We start from the raw sequence: 22,181 nt of genomic DNA, 5'->3' as shown, positions 1-22,181 counted from the left end.
CCATTGACGGAAAAAGATGTCAAATAATGCATTTTTGCTGGGCTGGCAGTGAATGTGTTAAATGTAAACACCAACGTTTAAAAAAAAAAAAAAAAAAAAAAAAAAAAAAAAAAAACCCCGATTAGCTTCCCATTCTAATTGCTGAATAGCGAACATATGGGACTCGTGTTTCCTTTAAAGTGGAATCAATCAGCACTGAGTAAACTTGTTGTTGTTGTTGTCTTGACTGACAACATAATCCTGACGCTTTGTGGGACGTCTGCTACCAGGCGCTCATGCTCAGGCTGTCAAAACTACGGCTCATTTTTCTTCACCGTTCTCTAAACGGAAAGTACTTAAAATGCTCACAAAAACACAGGCTAAGTAACTTAATTGATAAACAATGAATGTTAACAAAAATCTATGTATGTATCTCTGTATGTACTAAACAAATACTAATCATTAAATGCTAAAAAGTATGAATACTAAATACAAACATTAAATACTACAAATGCTACTCAAATCAACTCAACATATTTATTTCCGGAGCCCTTTAAAAACAACCATCACTGCATACAAAGTGCTGTACATGGAGTGAAAATCAAACACATACCAAAAAAAAAAAAAAAAAACACGGTTAATGACATAAAATACAAACAATGTCGAGTCTCATGCTAACAAAAACTGAGTACCGATTGCTAAACATGAAAAGCTAAAAATGCTCACAACAATAAAGCTTAAATACTCAATTCTAGAGATGACGTGAAAATTACTCGCAAAAATCAAGGCGAAATGCTAAACACTAAATGCTATAACTGCTAACAAAAATACAGGCTGAGTACTAAATGGTAAACATGAAATTTTAAGTATTTTAATGAAAAATGAAGGTTAAGCATAATGCTTAACACTAAATGCTAAAAATACTCACGAAAATAAAGGCCGAGTAGTAAAAACAATAAATGCTAAAAATGCTAACAAAATAAAGGCTAAATACTAAATGCAAAACATGAAATCCTAAATATTTTAATGAAAATGAAGGCTAAGCATAAATGCTTAACATTAAATTCTAAAAATGTGCAAAAAATTAAACAGAGTACTAAATACTCAGCAACAAATGCTAAAAAATGCTAACAAAAATAAAGACTGAATACTAAATGCTAAACATTCCATGTTAAACCCCCCCCCCCCCCCCCCCCCCCCAAAAAAAAAAGAGTGAGCACTAAATGCTAAATAAGGAATGCTAAACATTTCAACGAAAATAAAGGTTAAGCACTAAATGCTTTAACGTTAAATGCTAAAAATGCTCACAGAAATAAATGCTAAATGCTCAACAATAAATGCTAACAAAAATAAAGCCTAAATACTAAATACTAAACATTAACTGCTAAAAATCCTCCCCCCAAATAGACTGGGCACTAAACGCTCGACATGGAATGCTAAACATTTCAACAAAAATAAAGGTTAAGCACTAAATGCTCAACGTTAAATGCTAAAAATGCTCACAGAAATAAATGCTAAATGCTCAACAATAAATGCTAAAAATGCTAACAAGAATAAAGGCTGAGTACTAAATGCTAAATAAGAAATTTTAAACAAGAAATGCTAAAAATGCTAACAAAAATAAAGGCTGAATGCTAACGAAATTAAAGGCTAAATACCTAACGCTTTTTTGATTTTGATTTTTTTTTTTCCTGCAAGTAGTCAGAAAGCTATCTAGCTAAATTGTCATCGATAATAGCCATAAAATAAAGCTCCCGTCTGTTTGCAGCCGTTGTTGTTGGTGTAAGCGCAGCAGGTCAACTGGGACGCACTTTGAACTAGTTGCTAAATAAACAGGTCTTTTTTTTTTTTTTCAAAATGTTTGCACAAACCAGTCACGACGAGAGCGAGCGACCCATCGATGTGGTCCCACTTTAAGCAAAGAAAACTTTCCCCCGGCGTGCTCGGCAAACGGCGGCAGCAGCCCGGCGCGCTGATAACGAGTGATTTATCGATAACGAGTGTCGTTATCAGGCTTGAGTCAACACGGTGCGGGTCATAAAGACATGAAAAGCGCTCTCGACAATACCTTGACGTCGTTTTACACTTTTGCACATTCCACGACTGCGAGCTACGCAAAACGAGCTAAATGCTAAACGCGCTGAAACAGGATGTGAAAAGGTCGAAGTTGCCGTGACAACAATGTGCCCTGGTACCTGGATGCTCTTGATTCCCGCCCTGCAGTAGTACTTCTTGATGTCCACGTCGATCTCCGTGTTGCCCACAAAACTGCAAACGAGACGAGACGCATTCATATCGTTTCCAGAGAGGTTACAAAGGGTGTTATGACAGAGATTTAAAATGTCGCAGATGTTGGTGACGACAAGAGATTGTATAGTTAAAGTCGGATATATCCGGGTTGCGGTTTTTCCCAGTTACGACCTGAAAGCGTTCGAGGCGAAAGTCAACAACAAAAATGGCGGATAGTGGTAAATTGTATTTTTTTTTTCTGGTTTTTAAAACTAATTTTTGACCTCCAGTAAATTTACCTTCTCGCAATTCTTGCTTCATTTATTGTTCTTGTCTTATTTCATAAGCATTCCGTACAGTTCAGTTCGTATAATTTCATGCAGGTACGTTGTGTTACGTGACATTATATCGAATATTTATGAGTGAAGAAAGCTATCTAGTTTTATACTCTGGTTCTTAAAAGTAATTTTTGTCCTCCAACAAACCTGCCTTCTTGCAATTTTTGCTTCATTTATTGTTTTTATCTTATTTCATAAGCATTCCATACAGTTCGGTAGTATAATTTCATGCAGGTACGTTGTGTTACGTGAAGTTATGTCGAATATTTAGGAATGAAGAAAGCTATCTAGTTTTATACTCGGATTCTTAAAACTAATTTTTGACCTCCAGCAAACTTCTTGTAATTGTGCTTCATTTATTGTTTTCATCTTATTTCATAAGCATTCCGTACAGTTCAGTTAGTATAATTTCATGCAGGTACGTTGTGTTACGTGCTATGTCAAATATTTATGAATGAGAAAGCTATCTAGTTTTATCATCTAGATCGGTGAGCGGCCGGAAAATTGTGATCGGTGCACCCCTAAAAAATGATGACATTATAATCCGTGTTCCAAGATATCGCGGCGTTTGAGAAGCTCGCAACCGTGACGTTACCTGATCTGCATGTCCATGATCACCTGGCGCTTGTCCACGTTCTCCGTGTACACTTTCACGCCGTTCACCCGCAGAGGCTGCAAACAAACAAAACCGTGAAGGAAAGACGCCGACTGATCGCGTGCCGTGCGTATCGTGCGTGTGAGCGCCATGCCGACCTTGTCGCCCATGTCGATCTTGGAGAAGCAGAAGGAGCTGAGATGGGGGCTGGCCCCCTTGACCGCCGGCTCGATGCTCTCCCGGAACAACTTGTCCACGAACTGGCAGATGAACGGCCACATCTGCTTCACCGTCTGCGTGAAGAGGGAGCGCAAAGTCAGCGACGTGCGTGAAAAACGCTCATGCTACGATTTTTAGCTGCTAGCTACAGTTAGCATTGGATGCTAACTGCTTTATGACAACTCCAAGAAGAAGAAGAACTGGGTCGGTCACTCCTCACAACTTCATCACTTGGAATATTACTTTTACAGGCCAAATTGGGGGAGGGGTCAATGTGGAGGGGGGAGGGATCCCCTGGGTAACGGCACAGATACATGGTCTCATCTGACTTCTAAAAATTGAGTCTGTGTGACAGAAAGCGTGAGTGACAATGTTGGAGTGAGAACAAGAGAGGAACAGTCAGTGACAGAGTGAGTGAGTGAGTGAGTGAGTGAATAAAAAATAGACAGTGAGTGAGTGAGTGAGTATGTGAATAAAAAATAGACAGTGAGTGAGTGAGCGAGCGAGCGAGTATGTGAATAAAAATAGACAGTGAGTGAGTGAGCGAGTGAGTGAGTGAGTATGTGAATAAAAAACAGACAGTGAGTGAGTGAGTGAGTGAGAGTGATACAGAGTGAGAATGTGTGAGACAGATACAGAGTGAGTGAGTGAGTGAGTGAGTGAGTGAGTGAGTGAGAATGCATCTGAGAGACAGATACAGAGAGTGAGTGAGTGAGTGACAGTTAAAGAGTGAGTGAGTGAGTGAGTGAGAGACAGTTAAAGAGTGAGTGAGTGAGTGAATGATATAGAGTGAGTGAGAATGTGTGTGAGACAGATAGAGTCAGTGAGAGTGAGTGAGTGAGTGAGTGAAAGAGAATGCATCTGAGAGACAGATGCAGAGTGAGTGAGTGAGTAAGTGAGTGAGAGAGAATGTGTGTGAGAGACAGATAAAGAGTGAGTGAGTAAGAATGTGGTGAGAGAGATACAGAATGAGTGAGAATTAGTGTGAGAGACAAATAAAGAGTGAGTGAGTGAGTGAGTGAGTATTTGTGTGAGTGTATTTGTGTGTGTGAGTATTTGTGAGTGAGTGAGTGAGTGAGTGAGTGAGTGAGTGAGTGAGTGAGTGAGTGAGTGAGTGAGTGAGCACCTTATTCAGCCACTCGACTCTCTCCACATCAGGATAGTGGACCTGCGAAAGACATGAAAGCGCCACGTTAGTCAGCGAGCATCCAAAGATGCCACCAAACAAAACATCAAGTCACATGACTTCGCCATGGAAACTTTCAACACGATGCATGTGAGAGGCGAGCGGCATCCGTTCAACTTTTCCCCACACTGTCCCCGCTAATTCCTCCCACATAATTGAAAATCTGCCACTGTTCGCCTCTTCATACCATTTTTTCTTCTTTGCCTTTTTTGGGCATTATTTGCGCCCCACTCATCAACACGGGTTGTTCACGGTGCCTTCTCGCATGTAAACAAACACGCCCGGCTCCATCTCCACATTCTTTTAGCTATTTTGGTGGCTGGCCTGATGTTTATTTTGACTTTGAATGTCAAACTTGCTATGCTGCGCTATGGCATGAACAAACAAATAATAAAAAGCTCTTGTGTAGACTTCCATTGTGGTGGCCCAGTGAGAAAACATGAATGTCATGATGATGATGATGATGTCTTCCTGGAAGGCAAAGAAATCGGAAACCGGGATGAGGAGAAGCTCTGGCGTCTATTTTTAAACTGGGAGAGAGAGAGACACTGCGTTCTAATGGAGGGAGGGCGAGCGAGAGAGAGAGAGATTCCCTGTCTTTGTGTTGACATTGTGTTGTCGTCATGTGATCATGGCGCAGCATCACTGACGACATCGTCCTCTCGCAGGCCACTAAATTAGGGAAAAACCATCACGGGATCACAATGATTAGAAACGGCTGCGGTAATAAACGCGCCGTGAACGGATGAATCTTTTGGAAAGATGATGTGCCTAATAACTGCATTTGAACGTCCAAAGTCAATAAGATGTCATTGTGCTTTGCCCGCTAACGTTGCCTTCAGGGACGGTCGGAAATCACAAGATTTCCGCACAAAAGAACCGAGTGACTGTCCTTATACGGTTGCGTTTTATCCATCAATCGGCCTATCCGATGCAATCAGGTGTTTGCATTCAGGGACAATCGGAAATCACAGCTTTCTGCAAAAAAACAAGGGATTGATTCTTTCAAAATGTCCATCAATCCATCATAAATCAGGTGATGCCTTAAGGGAGAGTCTGAATTTCCTAAAATGATAGCTGTCTCATAAAACAACTAGAAGATCTGTAAATATCCGTTCAGGTTATCTATCTATGCATCTATGATCTATGTATATCAGTTGCTGCATTCAGGGACAATTGGAAATCACAGCTTTCTGCACAAAACAAGGGATTGATTATTTCAAAATGTCCTGCGTGCCATTCCACCATCAATCTATCATAACGTCATCAACCCAAATTAATCAGGTGATGCCTTCAGGGAGAGTCTGAAATGATAGCTTTCTCACCGAACAATTTAGAAAGAACCATCCTTATCCATTTAGGTTATCTCTCGATCTACGTAGTATCTATGATCTATGTATCAGTTGCTGCATTCAGGGACAGTCGGAAATCACAGCTTTCCGCACTTAGCTCATTCAAACCCAAAAAACGTATAAATGTTTTTTTTAATACTTTGTCCTTCACTCCCCAAAAACGTATTTATATGTTGTTTTTTTTTTGTTTTTTGTTTTTTTAATGCTAGAGTATACAGACGTCTTTGATGCACCTTTTGACATGAAGAGGTCGCTTTAAGCAATGGTAGTTATTGCATAAAACTGCCAGAAGGTGGCAGCAGAGTATACGAGATCAGCCGTGTTGCAACAAGCTCTTTTTGCCAGTGTATTCAACAGGTTTGTGAACAAAAACTTTATCTAGATGAAGCTAAATTCAAACGCTGATTGCTGTAAAACGGAAACAGATTTCAAACATACCTTTTTTTTTGTTTTTCTGATGCAAGAAGAGACTAATGTTTATTTTGGTAGGGTCCGAGTTTTTATAGCAATAGAACAGAACGTTCTGTGGACCTCGAAAAAAAATCAGTCCAAATCCAGTCAAACTGGAGCAATCGGGATGAGTTAACAACCGTTTGACTGTTGACATAAATCAGGCGATGCCTTCAAGGACCGTATGGAATCCGCAGCCTTCCGACACAAAAGCAATGAAGCGAGTGACTGCAGGTCGAAGCAGGACATTCGTATAACCGGGCCTCCTTTCGTCATCCGCGTTCCTCCGCATTGTTCCCATTCCTGTCCCGCCCGTTGGCACTCGAAACGTCGCCGTGGCCCCCCCCCCCCCCCGCATACCCTGTCACAAGACACTTGAACGCACCGTCAGCTGACATTTCTTCAAACAACAAAAAGATGCCACCAGCACTAGATTTTTTTTTTTTTTGACACTTCATGATTTAATCATCGCTCGTTGTATATTGTTGTTATTCATTTTGCTAATTACACTCATCTTAAAACAATATGATTTTATAATGGATTGAATTGTTCAATATAAAAAAAAAAATATGTGGTTGTTTTTCAAACATAATGCGTTTAGTTGGAGCGTAAAATTCAACTGGAAGTGGTAATAAACATTTGGAATTTTTTTTGGAAGAATTCTTCGTGACGGACAAAGCGCTGATCGACGTCTTTGTTGGCCCCGACGAAGGATTAAAGACGTTCAGTCTGTGAAAACAAGAGCCTGGCAATCGGCGCGTGTGCGTGCGTGCGTGCGTGAGTGAGTGAGTGAATTTCAACCCTCCGTTATCAAGTGAGCGCTCTTATCTCAATGACCGCAAACTTTTGTGTCGGGGTGACACCCCCGCCCTCCGACACAAACGTACCTTTTTGGAAAGAACTGGCGCACAGCTCCGGATGACAAAATGCACTGCCAAACAGGGCTGGGCGGTATGGCCAAAAAAGAAAATCTTGATTTTTTTTATTTTATTTTTTTACTGTTATTCTCGACGATTACGGTTTTAATCAAAAGTTTTAAAAAACATTTAAACAGGGCTTGATTTATTCAAAAAGAAAATTGTGCAAAATGTTCAGACAATAACGTACACTGATTTTCAATCAGTTTTAACATAAATTTAACATGCATAGCGTGTGCAAAAAAAAATCTACTCATAGCTTTTGCTTAACTTAAATACCACATAGCAGGTGTACAAAAAAAAAAAAAAAAAAACTACTCACGGCTTTTGCTCAACTTAAATGCCATACCCATCTTATGCAACAAAAATAGCTACTTAAAGCTTTTGCATAATTTAAATGTCACGTGGCTGGTGCAAAAAAAAAAAAGCGACTCACAGCTTTTGCTCAACTTAAATGCCATACCCATCTTATGCAAAAAAAAGCTACTTAAAGCTTTTGCATAATTTAAATGCCACATGGCTTGTGCAAAAAAAAGCTAATCACAGCTTTTGCTCAACTTAAATGCCATACCGAGGTCATGCAACAAAAAAAAAAGCTACTTAGAGCTTTTGCATAATTTAAATGCCACATAGCTTGTGCAAAAAAAGCTACTCACAGCTTTTTCTCAACTTAAATGTCATACCCATCTTATGCAACAAAAAAAGCTACTTAACCACATGGCTTGTGCAAAAAAAAAAAAAAAAGATACTCACAGCTTTTGCTCAACTTAAATGCCATACCCATCTTATGCAAAAAAAAGCTACTCACAGATTTTGCTCAAATTAAATGGCATACCCATCTTATGCAACAAAAAGCTACTTAAAGCTTTTGCATAATTTAAAGGGCCACATGGCTTGTGCAAAAAAAAAGCTACTCACAGCTTTTGCTCAAATTAAATGTCATACTTATCTTATGCAACAAAAAAAGCTACTTAAAAGCTTTTGCATAATTTAAATGTCACATAGCTTGTGCAAAAAAAAGCTACTCACAGCTTTTGTTCAACTTAAATGTCATACCCCTCTTATGCAACAAAAAAAAGCTACTGAAAGCTTTTGCATAATTTAAATGCCACGTGGCTTGTGCAAAAAAAAGCTACTCACAGCTTTTGCTCAACTTAAATGCCATACATTGCTTATGCAACAAAAAAAGCTACTTATAGAGTTTGCATAATTTAAATGCCACATAGCTGTGAAAAAAAGGATACTCATAGCTTTTGCTCAACTTATATGCCACATACACAGCTTGTGCAAAAAAGCTGCTCATAGCTTTTGCTCAACTTAAATGCCACATAGCTTGTGCAAAAAAAGCTACTCATGGCTTTTGCCCAACTTAAATGCCACATAGCTTGTGAAAAAAAGCTATTCATAGCTTTTGCTCAACTTAAATGTCATATACATAGCTTGTGCAAAAAAAAGCTACTCATAGCTTTTGTACAACTTAAAAGTCAAATTTATTATGAACTAAAACTTTTGACAGTTTTTGTTGATTAAAACGACACAAATTAAATTGTGTTTTCTTGGACTAAACTGACATCTTTATAGTCGACTAAAAGTGGACAAAATAAAAATGGGATGAGGTTGACTAACTGCTATAAAAACTAACAAGCGGGACTGAAATTGGACTAAAAATGGCAGACAAAATTAACAGTACTGTGAACATCTTAAAAATCCTGACGAAAACCCTAAATTTGCTACATCCCAAAGCGTTCACAGCTGGTGAGATGCCAACTTTATCGGCATTCAGATCGGTTTAAAAAAAATAAAAATAAAAAATAAAAAAAATTGTAAAAATGACTCACCCACGACGGCAGCTCGGTGGTGGGCAGATTCTGCTTGACCACTTTGTCCTCGTGCTCCAGGAAGGCCAGGGCGCGGTTGACCCTGTAGTCCTTGGCGCCGTGGGCCCGCCTCCAGTAGAACAAGGCGGCCAGTCCGATCAGCACCCAGCTGAAGCTGAACTCCAAGTAGCCCAGGATGTAGATGGGCAGGATGGCGGCGAACGTCTTGCCGAATTTCACCCACATCTCCGTCACGTCCGCCAGGGACGACGGCGACTGAGGCTGCTCCTCCGGCGCCGGCGGCGGGCCGAGCGAGGGGCCGCCGGGGGCCGGGACCGGGACCGGTCCGTTGGGCATGGCCGAGCCTTCCGTCCTGGGGCCAACGCTGTTACTCATGTCGCCTCTACGGTACAAAAGGGCACAAGGTCACGCATTTACCACAACGACACACAAACAACAGCACCTCTCAAAATAAAGTTTGTGGTTGAAAATGAACAATGAGTCAAACAAAAATGAAATCTTAAAAGGGATACTTCACTTATTTAGCCCATTATAGCAATAAAAAGTTACAATTTTGTCTATAATTAATTTAATACTTTGATTATTTTTCACGTACAATTAGTACCTTCAAAAACAAATTTTGCAACTTGCTGTCGACTAAAAATGACATCACAAGGGCTCAGTTAGCCAATCACAGCTTACCTGTTTTCTAGGTTTGGTCATGTGACATTCACAAACTGAGCTTTGATTGGTTACCTGAGCACATTGTGATTCATTTTCAGTCGACAGCAAGTTGCAAAATGTGTTTTTCAAGGTGCTATTTGTACATGAAAATTAACTCATTCACTGCCAGTCCAGGAAAAAAAAAGAATCTTTGACGTCTAAAGCCGTCTATGGCAGTGAATGTGTTAATTTAAGTATAAAATTAATTATAGAAAAATATTCCCTTTTTATTGCTATAATGGGCTAAATAAGTGAAGTATCTCTTTAAGATTTTGCATCATCTAGAAATTACATAAATGGAAAAAATTACAAGTATGCAGGGCTGGACTGGCCATCTGGCATACAGGGCAGATGCCCGGTTGGCAGGTGTCTTTTGGGGCCGATGTGGTGCTATTCATTTATTATTTTTGCCCCAACAGGACCGGCCCACAAATTAGAGGGAGCAGCCCATTCCTCCATTAACAATATCGAGAGCAAACCGGACTAATAAACATCAGCGGTGGAGCTTATGTGGTAGCCAAGGGTGGTCAGGAATCGGGTTGGGCTGGCGGGCCTAAGTCAAAAAAGCCAAGGCCAATTATTTGTGCCAGTCCTGCTCTGCAAGTATGAAAACAATCAGACAAAAAGTGCAAGTTTGGTTTCGTTATATTTACTAAGCTCATTTTTCATCTTTCCAACAATTCCAATATCCAAATTCAGAGGTCTAGTGGTAAAGAGACTTGGAGGTTGTGGGTTCAATCCCGGCCTGGGTCATAACAAAGACAATAAAAATGTGACCTGTGACTTCCCATAAGTGCAGGCAAAGTTATCCAAGAGTAAAAACATAAATAAAAAATACACATGTAATTTAAGAAAATAGTTTTATTTCAACTTGGAAAAGTCAATATACTTTTTTTTTTTCTTTGTATAAAAAAACAATTTTCAAGGCAGCTATGGTTGAGATAGGAATAGTATTATGTTCAGATTTTTTTTTTATCTTATATGAAAATTTAAGCAAATTTTTTCTTGTTCCGTTGGCAGATAATTTTGCTTATTTGAAGTAATACTTTTATTATTTTACTATATTTTTTCTTACATTTTCTACTGTCCTTTTTGCTTCGATTATCAAATTTATTTTGATAGCGATGAATCCTTTACAGAGCTCCGAATGTCAACAGTAAATATTTTGCAAATTCTGAAGTCCCCCATAAGACTCAGACAAACTGATTATGTTTGGCTTTTTTTTTTTCAAAATAAGACATTTGCAAGCATCTGCTTTTACTTTGGGAAGCAACGTTCAACATTTTGGACAATTTGCTCATGTGCAATGGATCAAAGTGGGAACTGAACCGTAATCAAATTTTCTTTGTGCGTTTGTGCAAAAAAACAACCTTTTTTTCCTTTAAGAAAATAGGACTTTACTTACGTAACATTACGGGTTTTTTTTCTCTCTATTTGAGTATGGTATTGCATATCAAAGGTCATAATGCAAGAATTATTATTAATTTTTTTTAACTTGAACACAGTTCGTTTCTAGAAAATAATTGCTTAATTTCTAGAATAACCAGATATATATTTTTTAATCCACTTCTCGAAATTTTATCTAATCCCTTCGTTCAACTTTGAAACATTGAAAATTAAGAGTGAACAATTTTTTTTTCCACTTTGTTCCTTTGAAATGATTTTATTTTTCTTTGTTTCTTTTTGGGATAAAAACATGAATTATATGGGAGTCCTTGGAAAAATAAAATGTCTCCCAATAAGTTTGAGAAGGACTGTGCAAGTCCACAAAAGCACCCAATTGCATGAATTTAACAAAAAATAACAATAACAATTTGTTTGGTGTGGTCAAAGGAATGCAAAAGATTTCTCATGGTTGCCCTCTGACGTCATTTGACTTGCATCGCCATTCCATACCTTAAAAAAAAAAAACATTCCATTTGTTGAAATGGCCGCGATTATTGACGCTCGCTTAGCCAGACAGGGTGACTTAAATGACCCACAGCGGAACATGCTGAGCCTTTGTTGTGTTCGGCGTACATCCAACGCTTGCTAACGTTTATTTGAACTTAGCATTTCACTTGGTTAAAGTGCTGTGAAGTGTCTTCTTAGTTGCCACTAATCGCTGGCGGCGATGTCGCGCTATGATCGAATTTCAGCTTATAGTGCTTCCTAAACCTCGTTTTTCGTGCTTTCATGTACGCCGAACCAAAGAACACCCTCTTATCAAATCCAATTCGTAGCTGCGTTGCAATAAACACGAGGCTCATATTTACTCGAAGGCGTACAAACGTTAAAGCAGCTCAAATTTCAAGCGAGTCCGGCATGACGTTCTTCCCCAACAAGTGACACGTAGAAAGAGCTTCTTGCGTCGAAGCCAACGACAACCCGGATGGAAAAAAAAAACAACAAAAAAACATAAAACAAAAAATCTACTTCTTTCCACAAAGCAAGCAAACACGCAACACTTACCAGAATCCGCATTCGCTCTTCAAAACGACCTCAAATGGAGCAGCGAGGACGCGCGGTGCACCACATGCCGACCAGCTTCGACTCCTCCGACCAGGCTTGACTGCTTCCCTCGGCTTCTCACTTCATAGCGATGTGGAGGCGCCGCCGCTGCCGCCGCCGCTGCTGCTCCGACAACCCCGGCAGGAAGCCGTCATCGCCGAGGAGAGGTCGGCCTCCGCCCGCGGGGCCTGCTGCGGAACACTGGCGAGCCCTGGTGGCGAGAAGAGGAACCGCAACTGGCTTGGTCGAAATGGCAGCAAAAAAAAAAAAAAAAAGGGAAAATACCTCACTGTACATGGAATCAGATTTGTGCCAAAACGAATCGAGAAAAAATATTTGATTCCATAAAAAAAAATAGAGTGGAATTCCTTCAGACTTGCGGTTAGCCAACAAGGTTATTTTAAGTTAACTACAACTAACGAAAAAATAAAATAAAATAAAAATAAAATGAAAAAAAAATGTTGTTAACGGAATAAAATAAAAACACGAAAATGCTTTTTAAAAAACGAAAACTAACTGAAAGTACATTTTATGCTTCCTAAACTAACTAAAACTAACTATAGCAAAAATGTCCTTCGTTTTAGTCTTTGGTAATTGATTTAATGCATGAGCATTTGAGGATGATTTTAAATGTGATTTTTTAAGTACGGTAGATTTATTTTGATATGAACTGCCGGAATATGGACTTTTTTTTCTTTTTTTTGTTAATTGAAACTGCATTTAACATTCACAGCATTGCAACAAACATCAGATCAAAGTTTCCATCTTGTCACTATTGAAAAAAAAAAATCAATCAACAATTCCACATTAAAAAAAAAAAAACTAAGCAATGAAGATAAAGAAAATAACAAAGCACAAAAAAAAAATTCAATCAAGGTCAACAAAAGACAATTCACCAAGAATTTTCAATGTATACGTACTTTTCTTGTTTCTTGTCAACTTCAATGACTTAATATATAAATTAAATTCCACCAGAAATATATGAAAATTAGGAAAATTTCGAAATTCTTGTTTTATGCAAATACAATTTGCTAAATAGATAAATAATAATAATAATAATAATAATAATAATAATAATAATAATAAAATAAATAAGATTGATCCCAAAGGAAATTAAGGCTAGAAATTTGTGAATAGAAATGCACCTTCAGATGACGTCGCTCCCATGGTTTTTAAATATTGCGCACAAGTAATACTTTTTTTTTTCCTGAGACATTTTTTTTAACTAAAACTAATACTGAAACTAACTAAAACTGAGCATTTATTAAATAACTAAAACTAATTTAAAAAAACAAACAAACAAACAGAACCACTCTGAAAAAATAATTAAAACTAACTAAATTAAAAAAAAAAAAAAAACTAAAAACGAAATAAAAACTAACTAAAATTAAAATTCCAAAACTCGAATAACCCTGTTCACCACCCGCAGAGTCACCTATTTGCGGATGTTTCCCCTCCATTTATTATTTATCCATCCATCCATTTTCTTGACCGCTTATTCCTCACAAGGGTCTCGGGGGCTGCTGGCGCCTATCTCAGCTGGCTCTGGGCAGTAGGCGGGGGACACCCTGGACCGGTTGCCAACCAATCGCAGGGCACACAGAGACGAACAACAATCCACACTCACACGCACACCTCGGGACAATTCGGAGCGCCCAATTAACCTGCCATGCATGTCTTTGGAATGTGGGAGGAGACCGGAGTACCCGGAGAAGACCCACGCAGGCACGGGGAGAACATGCAAACTCCACCCAGGAAGGTCCGAGCCTGGACTCGAACCGGAGACCTCAGAACTGGGAAGCGGACGTGCTAACCACTCCACTACCGTGCCGCCCCATTTATTATTTATTCAATTTAAAAAAATAATAAATTATATATATATATACACATTACTTTTTTTTTCTTCAGGGGTTTGATTTTTAGGGTGTGTGTTTTTAGAGTGTTGGTATTTCGAATGTGTCAGGTTTCTTATTCTTGCAAACAACTTTTCTTGTTGCCTTCAATTTTTTTTAAACATGTTTAACATTTCTTTGGGAGCATACAAATCGTGCAGAAGACAGTCCCACTTATGACCAAAAAAATTTGAAATGTCTGGTGTCAATGATTCAACTCACTTCCCAAAAAGCAGCAGTTTGGCAGACATATAGTGCCCCCAGGTGACTGTGGCAAAAAAAAAACAACAACTCAAAAACTCTTTATACTCAATTGATTTATGTCAGTACTTAACGTGTTTTTTTCCTCAGCAAAGAACTATTTTTATTAAAAAAAAATAATAATAATTTTGTAATCTATATTTTAATAGGCTGGAACGGATTAATGTTGTTTCCACTCATGACAATGGAGAAAGATGATTTGAGACACAAAAGTGTTTTGAATTACAAGTGTAATTGCGGAACAAATAGCACTTCTATCTCAAGACAGGAAATAAGAAAATAAGCCTTGCTATTTCGAAAATATTAAGGTTGTCATTTTTTAGGTTTGTTTTACATGTGCATTGTGCAATTAGACTGGAATTTGAAGGGTTAAAATAAATAGTTTCCATTTATTTTCGTAACATCAACTTTAAAAAAAAAAAAAAAAAAAAAAATCGCTTTAATACTAATAAAGAATTGACGTTAGTAAAAAACAAATAAAAAATACGCCGTAAAATATATAAACGTTTTAATATTAAAAGATTACACTACAGACAAAACGTCTCGTACAATCTCAACAAACGTAAACAACCAGTGGAGTGGAGCACCCGGAAGTGAGTCGCCGTGCGCATGCGCAGAGAGCTGCGCAGTGCTTTCATTTTGAAATCTGCAAACCGGAAGTAGAGGGGGGCTCAGGGAAAACAACCAAAACAAAGCGCCCACAGACCCAAACATGTCGGCCCGTGTATGAAACATACATATTGTTCGAATGTAAACGCTTGCGTGTTTCTTCCAGTGTCACGTTCATCAAGTTAAGTGTGCGTTTTTTTGTGTTTTACGGCGATGAAGAGTTTGGCGGCGCTGCACTCGCAGCTGGCGACCATCATGGAGACTCTGACCCGGGCGGCCGTGGTCGAAATCTGCCAGCTGATGGACGACAGCTACGCCGTCTTCCAGATGGAGATGAGCCGCCGCCGCAAGGAGAACGACGAGCTCCGCAGGAAGCTCGAGCTCATCGAGACCATCGTCGCCCACCGCGGCGGCGGCGATAGCGGCGGGGAGGCAGCCGCCGTCTCGGGCGCCGGAAGCCCAGACGAAGCCAACGAGGAGTCCGACGACGGCGAATACTCGAGTACTCATACACACCACCAAAAACTACAACAACACTACTACATTACTAGCTTATTAAGACCACTATTAAGTCCACTACATCTACTTATATTACAAAATCACCACTGGTTGTTAAGTACTACTTTTACTGTTTCCGTAACCATACAATCACTACTTCAGCTGCAACTACTGTTCAGGTGTCGAAATCGCGGCCCGGCCCCCCGCAAAGTTTATGCCGATACCCAAACAGATAATTATCTTCATTTCGAATAACAAGGAGATATTGCAAGCATTTTGTTTTTTGTTACAAAGCGGATATTTTGCCGTAACCGGCAACGCACCACTTAGCACAATAGAGCGTTTTCACTGACGTCACGAACTCGACAGTAACCCGGATGTGCGGCCATATTGGCGATATTGACGTAAACAAGCTAACGCAAGCTAATGGAGAATTACAATGAGAATTGTTTGGCGAGTATTTATCGATGTCAAAACAACTTCGAAAGCTCGGCAAAGCCCACCAAAGATGCTAAAGGCATATAGGGACGGACTTGGCAACAGGAAAAAGCCCGCGATTTGGAAAAAACTACGTCTTATCAGCGGTACAGATCCGTATGAGTTGGCCACCTCGTCTTGTATCCATGACGACCCGGCGATACTTCCTTCAATTACATACCCCGACATTGTGAACTAACTACCTGATTTTCTCGCCGAGCCTGTACACAGCAGAATACCTTAAATCGTACAAATGTTTGGAAGCTTACAACCAAATAGTGTGTGCATGGGTGAGGGAGACACATTACCAAGTCATCAGCGTACCATAGTCTGCATAAAAAAAGGAAGGAAACCTCTAAATAATTACAAGTATTTCAGTGAACTGCTGTGAAGTTTTGCTCTTCAGACGGTTTACTTGTGGTTTGAAATTATGTTGAATTAATTTATGTATATATTTATTTTTTCCAAAGGTCAAAGAAACGTTTGTTATGCCATAGCATAATTTATAATACACTCTTATTTACACTGTTGTATTGATAATGCGGTTTGGATCGTGGCTTTCTTGAATAAATGTGTGAGCTACTGAGTGACATTCTGTAGGTCGTATTTCATAACCATGCAGTAACAATGATTACTATAAATAGCAAATCTTTTAGAAATATCTTGAAGCTACATATTTGCAGACCAGGGAAGTATATGCAACAAAATGAATGGATGTTCTCACCACTAGAGACCGCTATTGTATTGCTATTATCCTTTCATTCTCATTGTTGAATTGTAACAAACGTCATTGCCTTTACTGAAAACAGCTCACTAGGTATAGACCCGATAGTTGCTATTATTAATACAGAAACACCCTAATTAAGCTTGATGCATTTAGCATTTCATCTGTGTTTTGTTTTTTTTAAGTTACTAAACAAAAAATAGTCATCTATTAATTATTAACGGTATTTTATTTCCAAAGTGAATATGAAATACACTTTAATCAAAATCAACATCTAATGGACAAAGGTTCACCATTGTCCTAAACAAAATTCTTTGTTGTGGTAATGTGGTGCGGACTCGGAGTGTGGACAACGAGTATCTCCAAGATGGCTACTTCCGGGTTAATGATGCGCCGGATGACGTGTCGTGAAAACGCTCTTTTTTTTTTTTTTTTTTTTTTTTTTTTTTTTTTTTTTTTTTTTTTTTTTTCCCTCCCCGCCGTGAATCGTGCGATAACTGCAAGTACAAACTTTGCACCGTTGAACGTGTATTGGCTCGTGGCATTTCCTCAGAAATTGTGTACTGTGGAAAGTCAAAACATAAAATATGTTTTAAAACTTTAAAATCGAAGCTATAATACACATTTTTCATACAAGTGCATGCAAAACTGAGTCACTCGCTGCACAGATAAACGCAAGTAAAAAAAAAAAAAAACTACGCTGATGAGTCTTCTTCACCTGAAGACTTGCGTACATTTCCACACCACTCTTATGAGGCGCTCCCCCTAGCGGCCAGCCAAGTAATTGCTCAATAAGTCATGAACAATAGAGTCGTTCTAGTGGCTGTATATTAACTACAAATATCTCGATACTTGCCGTACATACATACATATCGATAATCTATTGAGAGACAAAGTATCATGATTTATTATGGTATCGATATATCGTACACTCCTACTAGTAATACTACTGCAATTTATTACTATTGCTCCAAACTACCACTACTTGTTTCTGTACTATTGTTGCAAATAATATTTCCAACTAATAACCTTGTACTCTATTTGAATATTACTTTTCATTACAAAGTAATTTTTGTTTCTTGTCGTCGTCCAGTGCGTTTGGCATCATCGGGCGTGGCCAACAGGTCGCCGATTGGCTGCGATGGCCGGAGAAGATGTCAGCGTTTGTCGTCAGCGGCAACGGGCGAAGCCACGCCCTCGGCTGCAGAGGTTGGTTAACGTTCATGTTTACGCTCCCGTGGGAAAAACACGGTATAATATCGTTTTGTTTTTTCACAACAAGCATGCCGTACATAGCCTAAATCTGACTTCTGTCTGAAATCGCGTGGGCGGGGTTTCGCGGTCCCCCAGGACGGCTCGCGTGGCGACGATTCAAGGAGCGAAGAGGATGTGATTGTCGTCAAACAGGAAGTGGCGAACGACAAGGACGATGGCGGCGAGATGCTTCTGGACGAGGACGGTATGCGTCAAAGCGCTCGTTTGTTGCCGTGTGATGTCGGGGTGGGAACCTCTGCGTACCTCATGATACGATACGATACGATATGCGATACAAGGCTCACGATAACGAATATCTCGCGACATGACGATACCGCGATTATCGATTATATTGGTCAGGAAATAAGTCCACGATAATCTACGATAAAACTACTCAAGACATAAACTATTTTTCAATGAGAAAATAGTTTCTTTTTGCGCCATCACTGAAACACAATATTAAAACTGGTATCTTTTTCACAGTGAGTACTTTAGTGTATTTAAAAAATAAATAGATAATTACAAATGTATTCAGAGACAACTTTATGTCAACAACTTTATCTTTCTTAAACACTATTGTCATGTAACATGTCAGTCAATTACATCGTCAATTGGTTCATTTTATAAACTGGCACATTTTTTGTATAACATTGCAAAAGTAAATAAATACATTACTTAAATATTAAATCCAATGAATTACTTAAATATTAAATCCAATGAAATCAATATTAATATTAATTAATTAATATTATATATATAATAAATAATCTAAAATAAAAAGACATAAAAAAAATAGAATTCAAAAATTAAATACATTTTTTTTTAAATATTTTTCAGATTATATATTTTTTTATATTCATTTTTATTTTCACTTTGAGTCATTTATTTATTTTGAATTTTGGCAGTTTTGGTCCTCCCTACAGAAATTGTGTGCTTCAAAGAGTCGAAACATAAAATATATTTTAAAATGCTAAAATTTAAGATATAATACACATTTTTCATAGAAACTGAGTCAGTTGCTGGGCAGATAAATGTCTTCCACAAGTAAAAGTAAGCTCATGAGTCTTCTTCACCTGAAGATTTCCGTACATTTCCCCGCCACTCTTTTGAGGCGCTCCCCCTAGTGGCCCGCCAAGTAATTGCTCAATAAGTCAAAAACAATGGAGCCATTATAGTGGCTGTATATTAAAGGGATACTTTACTTATTTAGCCATTTTTGGCAGTCAAACATTAATATTTTGCCTATAATAAATTTGATATTTTCATTATTTTACATGTACAATTAGTACCTTTAAAAACACATTTTGCAACTTGCTGTCGACTGAAAATGACATCACAAGGGCTCAGGTAACCAATCACAGCTCAGCTTGTGAATGTCACATGACCAAACAAGTTGCAAAATGTGTTTTTAATAGCTACTAATTGTACATGAAAAGTAATGAAAGTATGAAATTAATTATAGACAAAATATGAACTTTTTATTGCAATAATGGGATAAATAAGTGAAGTATCCCTTTAACTACTAATATTGATACACTTGCGTAGGCGTATCGATAATCTGTCGGGAAACCAAAAGTATCACGATTTATCGTGATATTGATATATCGTCACATTCCTAGTGTGATGTCATCACGGTTCTTAGAGTTAACGAAAATTAACGAAATGAAATATTTTTGTCAATGAAATAAAGCCCAAAGTGCTTACAAAAAAAAAAACGATAACGGAAAGTACATTTTACGCTTAAAACACAAGCTAACGCTACAGAGAGCATTAACAGATAGCATTAGCATGTTTCGCATTATGACGTAGACGTGCTAACGTTAGCATCCTGCTATCTGTTGTTAGAAGGAGCAGAACTTGCACCCCATCATGCCTGGGAACAAAACAACGCGCCGCCTCAAGGTTCCCACAGCTTTCCGGGCTCCCCGGGACCCGCCGGTGACACCTCCATGGACGCGGTCTACCACTTGGCTTCGGAATCCGACGGCGAAATCTCACCGGTGAGGAAAATCTCCGCCTTCGTTTCGGGGAGCCCCGACCGGGTTGTAACTTTACGCGACCCCGGAGCGGGCGCCGGCGAGCCGGACCTTGGCCCTCCGTGGGCCATTCAGGGCCCGCTTGGCGTCCTGGCCCTCCCCCGCCGACCGACGTCCGACTTGAACTCCGCCTTCCCTTTGCCCCTGGGCTCGGCGGGGTCCCGGTCAGGCGCCGGGGACCGGAACCGTTTGTGCGGGGACCGGCGTTTCGTCTGCAGCTACTGCGGCAAGTGGTTCACGTCGGCGCGCAACCTGGAGACGCACGTGCGCGTCCACACGGGCGAGCGGCCGTACTGCTGCGGCCAGTGCGGAAAGCGCTTCACGCAATCGGGCCACCTCAAGACGCACCAGAGCGTCCACACGGGCGAGCGGCCCTTCGCCTGCCACCGCTGCGCCAAGAGGTTTGCGGGTAAGCAGAACCTGCGGATACACCTGCAGAAGCACCACCCCGGATCGCAACAGGAAGGCTGAGGGCCGCCCGTTTCCTGGGGCGACTCGCCAAAATAAAAGGTACCGTATTTTCATGACCTTAAATGTTGCCAAAACTCGCAGGCGCACCTAATAATGAGGTTCCAAAATCTGTAAATGTTGTCGTGCGACTTCGTTAACTCATTTGCTCCCAAAAACGTATAAATGCGTCCTATTTTAAATATTACCATACCCCCAAAGACTTATTTACACGTTTTTTTGGGGGGATATTTTTTTTTATGCTTGAGCATACAGGAAAGGTTTGATACAGAATCTGAAAAGAACTGAAGAGAATGCTTGAAGCAATGGTAGTTATTACAAAATACAAAAATGTATTTAATTCAATCTCCAGTGTAATAACCTTATTCATTAATTAAATTTTTATTTTTCTTCTTCTTATTATTATTATTAATTCAATCTGTGGTGGAATAACCTTATTTATTGATTGAATTCTTAATTTTCGTTTTATTATTATTATTATTAATTCAATCTCTGGTGTAATAACTTTATTCACTGATTGAATTATTTTTTATTTTATTATCTGTTCTCATTGCTGCTGGACATGTAAATTTCCCAGAGGGAGCCATCCCAAAGGGATCAATAAAGTCAAGTCTAAGGTGGCAGCAGAGTATAAGAGCTCAACCAGGGTCCTTTTTCCGCCACTGTTTTAAATAGATTTGGAATAATGATGAAACTTAGCTACATTTTAATGCTAATTGCTCCAAAACGGGAACAGAAAGAATTTTCCATGTTTTTATAGCAATAGGACACAATATTCTGAGGACAGGTAGGAATTATGAGAATGCGAAAGACAGTATTTTTTTTCCTGCCAAATATCGGTATCGGCATCAGCCTAAAAAAAATGCATATCAGTCTTAAATTAAGTACTTTTAATTAATATGGTGCGCCTTATGGTTATGAAAATACGGTCCACGATCGCTTTCGTTGTTTCGATGACATGGAAAAACTGAACCTCATGACGACCTCATAGAAATTGTGGATTAGTGACCAAGTGTGGCTGTGCATTACATTACATTCTTAAAGGTTCCGATTCAGTTTCTATTCTTTTAGTTTGCATTTCCATTTTGATCATTTGGGTTGAAATTCAAATTGTGATTGGATTCAATTTCAGTTCTTAAATATTTGATTCCCTACGTTGCTTAAGTAGCGATTCCTTTTCAATGGCTCATGTTGTGATTCAATTTTCACTCGTTAGGTTTCATTTTATTTTTGTTTCTGTTATAATTAGATTTTCAATCTTAGATTTTGATTCAATGTCAGTTATTTAGCTTGTGATTTGGTTTGATTCGACTTCGATTCTTTCGGGTGTGATTCAATTTGATTTTGCTCTTTGAGCTGATGATTCAATTCCATTGTGATTCTTTAGCGCTGACTCAATTTGGGTTCTTTAGGGTGTGATTCGATTCCTTTTTTTTTCTCCCCATTTGATTTCAGTTCTTATTTCAATTTCATTCTGATTCTTGTAAATGGCTTCTGTTTCAATTCTTTTGGTTGCGATTCGATTCAATTTAATTATCTAGGATTTAGATTCCTTCGGACTTTCTTGAGGGTGTGATTTGATTCAATATCGATTTAAACACCTTGATGTCGATTCAGCAAGAAGTAGAAATACACAAGTAAATAAAGAACTATTTTGATTGAAAGAA

The 22,181-nt window shown here is 38.9% G+C and overlaps 2 protein-coding genes across 3 annotated transcripts in view; one reads left to right on the top strand and one right to left on the bottom strand.

Moving 5' to 3' along the window:
- The window catches only part of esyt2a (extended synaptotagmin-like protein 2a), a 45,334-nt gene extending 32,836 nt beyond the window's left edge, over positions 1 to 12,498 (bottom strand). The window contains exons 1-6 of the mRNA XM_077505967.1: positions 12,257 to 12,498; positions 9,104 to 9,485; positions 4,487 to 4,528; positions 3,300 to 3,434; positions 3,142 to 3,218; positions 2,175 to 2,247 (exon numbers count right to left, since the gene is read on the bottom strand). Of these exons, the coding sequence (XP_077362093.1) occupies positions 2,175 to 2,247; positions 3,142 to 3,218; positions 3,300 to 3,434; positions 4,487 to 4,528; positions 9,104 to 9,478 (702 nt within the window). The 5' untranslated portion in view covers positions 9,479 to 9,485; positions 12,257 to 12,498. The remainder of the gene's footprint in view (positions 1 to 2,174; positions 2,248 to 3,141; positions 3,219 to 3,299; positions 3,435 to 4,486; positions 4,529 to 9,103; positions 9,486 to 12,256) is intronic.
- On the top strand, positions 12,038 to 22,181 carry LOC144007463 (uncharacterized). 2 transcript variants are annotated; one of them, XM_077507146.1, is made up of 4 exons: positions 12,038 to 15,559; positions 17,850 to 17,965; positions 18,107 to 18,215; positions 19,856 to 22,181. In XM_077507146.1, exons 1-4 carry the CDS (start codon positions 15,271 to 15,273, stop codon positions 20,515 to 20,517), a joined length of 1,176 nt encoding a protein of 391 aa, XP_077363272.1. In that variant the 5' UTR covers positions 12,038 to 15,270; the 3' UTR covers positions 20,518 to 22,181. The 2 variants fall into 2 exon arrangements, with proteins under 2 accessions (XP_077363272.1, XP_077363280.1); XM_077507154.1 differs by lacking the exon at positions 12,038 to 15,559 and adding an exon at positions 15,597 to 16,139.

Source organism: Festucalex cinctus, chromosome 1, assembly GCF_051991245.1.
Source record: "Festucalex cinctus isolate MCC-2025b chromosome 1, RoL_Fcin_1.0, whole genome shotgun sequence".
Lineage (NCBI taxonomy): Eukaryota > Metazoa > Chordata > Actinopteri > Syngnathiformes > Syngnathidae > Festucalex > Festucalex cinctus.
Note: the sequence above shows the minus strand (reverse complement) of the source record. Positions and strands in the feature narration are given on the sequence as shown.

Excerpts from the sequence above, each read along its gene's own strand:
- LOC144007463 (XM_077507146.1), top strand. The coding sequence starts at position 15,271 with ATGAAGAGTTTGGCGGCGCTGCACTCGCAGCTGGCGACCATCATGGAG. Across the intron at positions 15,560-17,849 it reads CGACGACGGCGAATACTCGA|TGCGTTTGGCATCATCGGGC; the intron begins GTACTCATACAC and ends GTCGTCGTCCAG. Across the intron at positions 17,966-18,106 it reads CCACGCCCTCGGCTGCAGAG|GACGGCTCGCGTGGCGACGA; the intron begins GTTGGTTAACGT and ends GCGGTCCCCCAG.